The sequence below is a fragment of the Solea solea genome, chromosome 7, assembly GCF_958295425.1.
Source record: "Solea solea chromosome 7, fSolSol10.1, whole genome shotgun sequence".
Classification (NCBI taxonomy): domain Eukaryota; kingdom Metazoa; phylum Chordata; class Actinopteri; order Pleuronectiformes; family Soleidae; genus Solea; species Solea solea.
The window spans coordinates 25,056,261-25,066,475 of NC_081140.1; the positions used below are offsets into that span (position 1 = coordinate 25,056,261).

Below are 10,215 nucleotides of genomic sequence, written 5' to 3' on the forward strand. Positions count from 1 at the left end.
GAAAGTAAACACTTAGGATAAAAGATTAGTATGTCACAACCTACCGACACATACATAATAATGACAATAATAATACTCTAGATTAAATACTCAAATCGGCCACGTGTTAGAAGGGAATACTTACACGAGAAGCAACCTTTAGTACTATGTACGTCTAGCTAGTGACACCCCAGCTAATAATGTCTGGTTCCCGGGAACGTTCCCTGTAGGTTTACCCTCTATAGAACCTTTATAGAACGTTCTCTTTTGGTTCCCAGAACGTTCGGACACAATGACTTTAATCTCGCAATTCTGAGATTCTGATTTTTTTTTTCTCTCAGTTATCTTACATTAGTCATTTTTCCCCCTAATTTTTTTTATGTAGTTTCACTTTCTTTAAAAAAAAAAAAAAAAATTCAGAATTCTGACTTTTTCCTTGGAATTCTATTTTTCAGAATTCTGGCCTTTTTATTTTTTGAAATGTTGTTTCTATTAAAAATCACATGTGGCCATAATCCTCTTCCATAATTGTAGATGTCTACACATTTTAATGTAAGTTTATTTTTCTGTTCGATCTAATTATTATTTACTGAGTTACTCTGAATGTGAGCAGATGACATCATAGAGTGCAGTCCTCTTCCACCTCCTCATCCTCATCATCATCATCAGAGAGGCTGCTCCTGCCTCTGCCTCTGCTGCTTCCACAGCCGCAGGAATTATGCTCTTCTTTCCATCTGTGGTTTCCCCAGTTTGATGAACAAACCTATGCAAACCAAGTAGTTATCAGAGCGGGGATCTCCCCGTGTTTGTGGTAAGTGGGAACAGTTTTATGTGTTTTTTTAGTCCCCTCAGCTGCTGCAGATTGAGCCAAAATGGCTCCACAGTCTCACGCTAGCTGCTGTAGCTACTGTTGTTGCTAGCTTAGCCTCGCCTTAAATGGCCCTCAACCCACAACAGTATAAGGCAATTTTACTTTTAAACAAAACAAAGCAAAGAAACACGTAATGTTTGGTCATAATGTGCGCATTGTTTACATTTTATATTAACAACAAAAACAACAAGAGGACACGGGAAGGAAGGAAGGAAATGCGACACCGGGAAAACTGTCATTTACAGAATCACAGCGACAAATAATGAACAGCTGCATCTTTTAACTGACCTTTAAACATGTATACTGTTCTGTAAATAACTGTCGACTTTACTGTTTACGCTTCTACAAGAGAAATGCTGTGTTTATTTTACATACAGGCCTGAGTTTTTTTAGTGTAAAATAACGGAGCAGATGCAGAGAATGTGCTGCAGAGACAGAGAGAGAGAGAAGACTGAAAATGTTTATTTATGTGCATTATTGAGTTCTTGTTTGCTACGTTGAAAAATTTTGATAGTTGTTTACCAAACCTGGAATTGATGGTGTTCTCAAATGTTTTGTTTTGTCGTCAAACCAAAATACATTTTTGTTTTATTTTTTATAATTGTTTTGTTATATGGAACATAGAAACCAGAACATCTTCACATTAAAGAAGAAAAAATAGAAAACTGTTTTTAATTATTGAACAAAAAAAACAAACACATAAACCGATGAATTGATTATCAAAGTAGTTGACTTAGTAATTGATTAATAATTACTTAATTGCATAATTGTTGCGGCCTATATTCGATGAATCTGTCAATTATTTTCCCAGTTAAACAAGTACTTGTTTGGTCCGTAAAATGTTGATCAGTGTTTCCTAAACCTGGAAATGATTGTGTTCTCAAACATCTTGTTTTGTCCACAAACCAAATTTATTCAGTTTTAATGAAGGATGAGCTGATATGATAATCTGTATCGGTGTGGAGCCGATACTGGTCCAAAATTACTAGATTGGATGCAGACAGATAAAAATGTAAAGTCCCATAGAAATATGTAAATAAAAATCCGTAACAGCATTTTAGCTGAGTCATGTTTTGGGCTGTTTATTTCTTCTTCAACGGGGAGAGTAATATTTGTGACACACATTCAGAGTAAAATCATGCTTTTCATACTTAAAGTAGGTAATAACTTCATAAATAAATCTTCATATTTCAAAATTTACTATAAATTGGCAGCATTTGCACAGTGTTTACATGTTATGGTGTAAAACAACCGAAATGAGAAAATAGAAACGAAGGAAATGCAACACTGGGCAGCTCAATTAAACCCTGTTATTAAATAAAAACATGAAATAATCACATTTTTCCTCAATAAATGGTCAAATTAAATACAGTAGTACACTGACAACTTTATTTTAAGGTCACAGAGAATATTTATTCACAATAAAGCAGTCTCAGGTTCTGTTTTTGGTCAAGCGTGATTTTTCCGTCTGTGTACAATCTATGAATGTGTTGTGTGCAAAATGGATTATGTGCGGTTTTGTGTTTGTTTTACTTTAACTGGGGAGGTATTTACTTGTGCAGCACTTGGGTCCAAAACAATTAAGTGTATTTTATCGTTCCTTATCACAGAGCCTCAATATACAAATTAAATTCAGTTAAATTATTTTAAGTTTGACGAGGACTTGGACAATCTTGCCCAATCAATGTTAAATTGACCAATTATGATTCAAAACAGGAATCATGTAAATTAGAGTGTTATTATATCTTAATTTAACGGGTTGTATATTTATTTATTTTTAATCCTGGAGGAGGGACAGTTCCACACAATGTGTGTTTAAAAAATCTGGTTGTTATTTAATTTCCACGAGTACATATCATGTTGATTTCAAAATAAAATGCCATCATTTTATGACAATGCAAAGCACTATTTTTGTGCTTTTTTGTAGATGATTCAGTCCAGCAGTGTTTTTGCAAGATTACACGTGTCATAAGACAAATATAAGTTATGTAAAAACATGTCTTGTGTTGTTGTTTTCGTAAAATTTCAAGATGTTCCTTGTGATGCAGCATCAGCAACAAATATGGCATTTATTCAAATTTGTCTGATTAATGTAAATAATTGATAATCAGAGACGAGAACAGTTTTATTTTGCACATTCAAAGGTTTCTCAGCGTTGTTGTGACACACAGATGAAGGGGATGTTTAACCTTTGATGTCTGTTGCCCTGTACGCTTTGTTCTGAACAGTTTTTAATGACCTGTAATTTATTCAGAGTGCGTTCAGTCATCTCTTCTCTTTTGTGTTTTTTCCTCGTCCTCGCCCCTCAGTTTAGGATGAGCATGGAAGATTATGACTACCTGTTCAAGATAGTTCTGATAGGAAATGCTGGAGTGGGGAAGACGTGTCTCGTGCGGCGCTTTACTCAGGTTTGTGCTCGTCGTTATTGACAGGAGGTCATGCAGATTTAAAAAAAATTATATTTCAAATATTGTTCAGTGAAATAAAATTGTTTTTGTTTTCAGGGCCTTTTCCCACCTGGACAAGGGGCTACTATCGGAGTAGATTTCATGATTAAAACTGTGGAAATCAAAGGGGAGAAGGTCAAGGTATATGATCTTTTTTAATTAAACTTTTCCTCAGATATAGCTGTTTACACATATTTGTAATAATCTATATAACCTGGAGATGAATGAATATCCATGCTATACTTGACTTGACTTGACAAACTGCATTAATCACAAAAGTTATTCCCTCTTGTGACCGTCTGACAATTCTACATCTTTAACATAATACATTTGAAACCAGAAGTTTACATACATTATATAAATAGACACATATGCCTTTTTTTCTCACTGTGACATGAAATCAGACAATCACTTTTCCTGTTTTAGGTCCGTTAGGATTACCAAAATTATTTCTATTTGCTAAATGCCAGAATAATGAGAAAAGGATTTTTTTAGACAATTTTTTATTACATTCTTCAAAGTCAGACGTTTACATACACTAAGATTACTATGCCTTTAAACAATTTGGGAAAGCCCAGATGATGATGTCTTGTCATCTTTGGAAGCTTCTGATAGGTTTATTGACATTTGAGTTAATTAGAGACACACCTGTGGATGTATTTTAAGGCACACCTGAAATAGTTCCTGCCAACTATTGTGAGAAGCTTGTGGAAGGATATCCAAAACGTTTGACCCAAGTAATACAGTTTAAAGGCAATGGTACCAAATACTAATGAAATGTATGTAAACTTCTGACTTTGAAGAAGGTAATAATAATAAAATTGTCTAAAATGATCCTTCTCATTATTATGGCATTTAGTAAATAGGAATAATTTTGGTAATCCTAACGGACCTAAAACAGGAAAAGTGATTGTCGGATTTCATGTCAGACAGTGAGGGGGAAAAAAAAGCATATGTGTCTAGTGTATGTAAATATCTGGTTTCAACTGTATGTATAAATTACGGCCTGGAATGAGCTTCAACAACCGCCACTGTTCGACACACATTTTAGTTTTGCCTCTTGCTATTTGAAAATTGCTGTAAGCCATATTGCGATGATTTTATTGCAATTTCGACTAATTGTTCAGCCCTAGAACTCTGTATATTCTTAAAAGCATGCTGTTTGACCTTTAGAACATAGGACATCCTATTTGTTAGAGCCAAACTATCATTTCAGATTAAGTACTGTCTTGCTGCATACACATCTTTATCTACAGACTGAAAAGAACACCTTTTCTCATAGATCTGCACAAATATCACACGGGTATGTGATATCATTTAAAAAAATGAGAATTATAATTTAAAAAAACATTCCCATTCCTTCTGGATATCACAACTGCAATTCCTTTCAAAATAATCCCAATTAGATATTTATTTAAAATCATTCAGCCCTAACATGTAATACGTGGTTTGGGAATGCTGCAATAATCGCTTTAAAAACTAGAATTACGCTTCTCTGGATACAATATGGAACATTTGCGATCCATTCAAATTTGGAAATGATTTTGTCAGGTATATGATTTTTTTCCTTTTTTCCCCCCAAATACGTTGATGATTGGTCATAGTTTGGATGGACAGATGCTCACTCTGCTTCAAATGTCTGTTTCCCAGCTGCAGATATGGGACACAGCTGGACAGGAGAGATTTCGCTCCATTACTCAGAGTTATTACCGCAGTGCCAACGCCCTCATTCTTACGTATGACATAACCTGTGAGGATTCCTTCAGGTGCCTTCCAGAGTGGCTGAGGGAGATTGAGCAGTACGCCAACAACCAGGTGGTGACTATATTAGTCGGTAAGTGAACTTAACCTTCTTCTCTGGAAACCAAATAACGTGATGTATTTTACTTGAACTTGAACCTGGGGGGTTTTCTTGAGTCGGCATGAATTCCTGAACTGGGATCAGCCACAGTTTCTGTTTTTTTGAACTTTTCTTTTATTAGTTTCATAATGTTCAACTTAAATCCAAGTACATATTCATCACTGTTCAACCCAAGGAGGAAAAAAAGTTAAATTTACAACTAGGGAACGCTTTTAAAGAGCGCAAAACTCTGCCAAGGCCGCTCAGTTTCCCACAGTGTCAGTGCAGATCAAGATTTCAGACAATGAGCTTCTTATGGCTGCAGTAGATTCTTTTCATCTGTAATATGATTAGTTGTTAGGTCCATAAAATGTTCAAAATTGTTAATGGCTGTTTCCCAAAAAACAGAAATTACACTATGTTGGTTTCAAATGTCTTGTTTGGTCCACAAACCAAAGTTATTGAGTTTTAATGCTTTGCTTTTATTATTTTGGGGCAAACAAACTACAAATATGCACATTCAAAAAGGGGAATAATCAGAGAACTTGTCGTAAAATACTTATTACATGATTCTTTTCAAATAATAATGACATTTTTATCAGAGTTACTAAGGGAAATGTTGAGAATTGTTGATGGCTGTTTCCCAAAAAACACAAATGATGTTGTTTTCAAATGTCTTGTTTAGTCCACAAACCAAAATGATTGAGTTCTAATGCTTTTCTTTTATTGTTTTGGGCAAAGCAGCTAGAAAATATTCACATTTAAAGGGCGGTTTCAACCATTTTTTTCCCCCTTGGTCAAATGAAGAAGAGTCAGAATAAATTTGACCAGTTTTTATTTTATTTGTTAGATTTTTTTTCAGATCTTTTACTTATAAAACTTGACAGAAACACAGTAAAGAGCAGCGTAGGGCTTTTATTTTCTTTGAAGGATGTGACTTTGACATTTATCTCTGGAAATTAGTAAAATTTATATTTTTTGTGGGTTAGGGTTAGTGGCAGCATCAGCGAACTTGTCGTAAAACACTTATTACAGGATTCTTTTCAAATAATAAATACGTTTTTATCAAGAGTTACTAAGGAAAATGTTGAAAACTATTCTGTCTCACAAGGTTAACAATTGTTTTCTCCTGACTCTGCATCTGTATCCACATCACCACCAAAACTGAATATTTCTTTTTCCCTTGGGTCGTATTTTACATCACCCTAAAACACAATTTCATCCCAGTCCGTGCTAATATACATTTTGACATTTAGTTTGATAGTTTTGAGTTATGCTGCTCTCAGACAAACGAGGCCAAAGACATCACCGTCTTGGCGGAGGTAAAAAAAAGCAATAAAGTCAAAATGAAAACAGACAGAGTTGTAAGTGAAACCCTTAAAACATACTGTGTCCAGACTTTTACTGTACATCGTTTCTCAAAAGGTCAGATCGAGAAACGGATTCCACATTCTTCACCACTGAAGGTTTTTTTCCAAACAGGAAAATAACCCACAAACATCTTAAAGACCTTTAAAGTCTACATTTTTAATCCAGTTATAATGTTATTTGGTAGATAAAGGCTAATTCTGTCTCTAAGCAGCAGTGTCTGAGTAGTTTTTTTCATGATGTACATTTTAAAGTGTGTTCTTGGTGGATTTTTCTTTTAACAGAAATAATTCTGATCAGGAATCAAAAATCTCTCGCAGTGTCCGCGCTCACATCCATCACACGCGCCCACCACATTCCTTTTTCTTCTTTTTATCCACCCACCACTGTTCAGAAAGACCATCTGTGTCTTTATTTGCAAAGCCACCTTGGAGCTGTGCTACCGAGCGAGATTAGAGGCCACATTAGTGAGTCTAAAATACAGAATGACCCTGGTCCAGACCAGGTTCTGTTCAGGGAAATCAGCACTAAAAAAAAACATTCAGCACTTTAATTAATTGGACAGGGTTTCAAGATCCTTATGAAATCCAAAATTGAGGTGCAGAAATTTATTTTTTTGGAGTTTTGTGTTATGTTTTTTTGTCATTGAGTGAATTCCTTCTTAGTGAAAAAAGATAAAAGGTAGTGAAAAATATGCCCTATATACCCTAAATATAAAATAAAATACAATAAAACATATAAATGCTTTATTGCAATATCACATGTAAATAAATGCTCAGTTTTTAACCATCATCTTGATTAACCTCCCTCTGACTGAAGATTAAAGTTTTGTTGATCCAGCTCAGTTGACCAAAGCCAGGCTCAGCCGTCGTCTGACTCTGTGACACACAACATGTCCATGTCTTCCAGGTAATAAAATAGATCTGGCAGAGAAGCGGGAGGTTCTCCGACAGAGGGCTGAAGACTTCGCCGAGGCTCAGAGCATGCTCTATCTGGAGACCTCGGCCAAAGAGTCCGACAACGTGGAGAAACTGTTCCTGGACCTGGCCTGCGAGCTCATCCGCGAGGCCAAGCAGAACAAGCTGGACAACAATGACACTGCCCCGATGCCCGGCGAGGGTAAAACCATCAATTACTTGAGCTGCTGCAGTCTCAACTAGAGAGACTCACGTGACTGGAGAGCCCCCCGATGCCTCTGTCCCTCTAAGATGGCGTCCAGCCTCTCAGTTATTTCATTTCGAGTCCATAACCTTTTTTAAAAAAGCTGTTACAAGGGAGTTAGTCCGCTTTAGTTCAGCTTCCCAGGCGCTATTTTAAGACACCGCCATTCCGGAGAACATTATCCTCAGTGCAACAGGATATAAAGTAACGTTTGTCTGCCTGGCGCATCCAGGAATCTTGAGTAGGGCTCTCAATTTTGTCCACTTCATGCTGAAATAGCAGAATTTTATTCCTGTTTGCGTTTTCAAGCTCCAGTTTCATTTCATTCATTCAGCATCAGTGTTTTCACCACCAGCAGTATTATTATATGAGTGAAAAGCTTAACCAGGTGTTTTGTTACGGATTCAACAAAGCTGCCATGACTGGAGGTTTTTCTGTTAATGTTTATACACATATGCGTGTAAGTCTGATCGAGTTGCAAAAAACAAAAACAAAAAGCTTTGCAGGCTTTTTCTGTGGGATCAGTTGCACAATTAATTGCAGAAGCGTATTTCTGCCACACCAGCTAAACAAAAACAGATCAGTATCATGTTATAACGTGGTAAGTTTATTGTAAAACCACTCACAGAAGAACCTATCTTCTATATCTTCTAAGGACAAGTTAGGAAATTCATACCAGATGAGATACGATGAAATCTGAACATGAGCACATTATATACCTTAAGGTATATACATATACATACACATATACACATATGACTACATCCGGTTTTCAAAATAAGGTGTTATCGCAAATACATGTAAAAGTATTTTCCCCTAGGTTTGATGTGGGATAAAAACCTCTTCCTTCAAGATGTAGTTCATTAAACATATACTGCTGGACTAAGTACATGATAGACTGCTGGCACAAGTACTATCCAGTGCTTTTACTGTGTACTTTCTGAGTAATCTATAGACAAAGTCCCTAAGATTAGGCCTCTTTGACCAACTTTGATGTCGGAAACTATCACATAATAATGTGACACGCATATTGTTCTAGCTATAAATTGTCACGTAAAAGCGCCATAAACAGTCATGTAAAAAACGTGAAACATATAGTGTTCTAGCGATAAACGATCACCTAAAAACGCGATAAACAGTCACGTTAAAAACGCAGAACCTATGTTGTTCTAATGATAAACGGTCACCTACAAACGGTCACGGATGCTCTGTTGTTATTGTGCTGGTGTTACAACAATACGCTTCCGTGCTTAATCATTCATTTCCAACAAGTTTCTCTGTTGTTGTTGGTTTTTTTTGCTCTGAGAATTGCATAAAATGTTAATTAACCTTTTCATAATCTGATATTTTTGTTTGTGTAGTTCTTTGCACCTCGCATTTACAGACTGTGAAATATTTGTTCCCAGTAGATTGTTTTTTCTTGCTGCTAAGATATCATTTAATGTCAAATAACATTAACTGAATCGCACATGCTTATAATCACTACTACACTGAAGCTGTTATTATTTTTGTGTACTATTACAGTTAGTCAGCTGATTTAGTATGAAGCAAGAGGATCTTTGAACAGTTTAATAACTTGATAAAAAAATTAGTTTTGACCATCAGCTGTAAACTTTTACCCTTTTACGTTAATATTTCTGCTTAGTTATTTTTTAAAACCGTTTGTTCAAGTAGTTTTTGTACGGCTTGTTGTACTTACGCTTTTATTGTGAAATTTGATTGCCCTGCATGTTTTTGCCATTAATTTGTAGCGTCTAACTTATATATTTTTGCCATAACTGTCATGTACTGTATTGCACAATGCCGTATACTGCACACTTATTATTTGTTATTGTAGCATTATTGTTGTCTTTAGTTGTACAGACTTGGAGAACATTTTGGCACTTTTGCTTTTATACTTTTGTTTGTTTTTTTTTTTTTTTTCAATAATCCCTTTGTACAACCGGCGAGCGTTTTTGTTTTGCCTTTTTATCTTGAAACGTAACAGCCTTGACTGTTGTTTCCTTGCATCTTGTCAACACAGTATAAGAAATACAAAGGAAAACACTAATGGGATGTTGTGCTTTTTTTCCTTTTTGTGTACCAAATAATCTCTAAAACTAGTCTGTATATTAACATTAAATAGTTGCACAAAATGTTTGGATTGGTTTTGTTATTCTTTGTGAGACTGTAAATGTTGACATAAGCCTTTCTGTGACCCACTTTTAGATATTTTAAATCAGTGTGAAAACTATTGTGACCCAAATCATAATATACATCATGACAGAGGTCAATTTATGCATAATGTAGTGATTAATGTACAGGCGTAGCTGTAACTCCTATTATCATGTTTAGTTGGTAAATTAATAATTTCCAAGAGATGTTTTAATAAATTAATTACAACAGATGTTATGCTAGTTAATTAAAACATATGAAAGATTAACTAAAATTCTGCACTTAATCCTGGCTTCACATAACTATGTTTGTCAAAGTTAATTGTCTAGAATAATATTAAATACAAAAGCAGACCATTTAAAATTCTTTATACAGGACCCTCACTTTCACGCCCA

At 35.2% G+C, this 10,215-nt stretch overlaps 1 protein-coding gene across 1 annotated transcript; it reads left to right on the forward strand.

Moving 5' to 3' along the window:
- The first annotated feature begins 626 nt into the window (after positions 1-626).
- rab30 (RAB30, member RAS oncogene family) lies at positions 627-9,801 on the forward strand. Its single transcript, XM_058633902.1, has 5 exons — positions 627-790; positions 3,160-3,258; positions 3,355-3,438; positions 4,948-5,131; positions 7,415-9,801. Exons 2-5 carry the CDS (start codon positions 3,166-3,168, stop codon positions 7,663-7,665), a joined length of 612 nt encoding a protein of 203 aa, XP_058489885.1. The 5' UTR covers positions 627-790; positions 3,160-3,165; the 3' UTR covers positions 7,666-9,801.
- Positions 9,802-10,215: the final 414 nt, after the last annotated feature.

Excerpts from the sequence above, each read along its gene's own strand:
- rab30 (XM_058633902.1), top strand. The coding sequence starts at position 3,166 with ATGAGCATGGAAGATTATGACTACCTGTTCAAGATAGTTCTGATAGGA. Across the intron at positions 3,259-3,354 it reads TCGTGCGGCGCTTTACTCAG|GGCCTTTTCCCACCTGGACA; the intron begins GTTTGTGCTCGT and ends TTTTGTTTTCAG. Across the intron at positions 3,439-4,947 it reads TCAAAGGGGAGAAGGTCAAG|CTGCAGATATGGGACACAGC; the intron begins GTATATGATCTT and ends TCTGTTTCCCAG.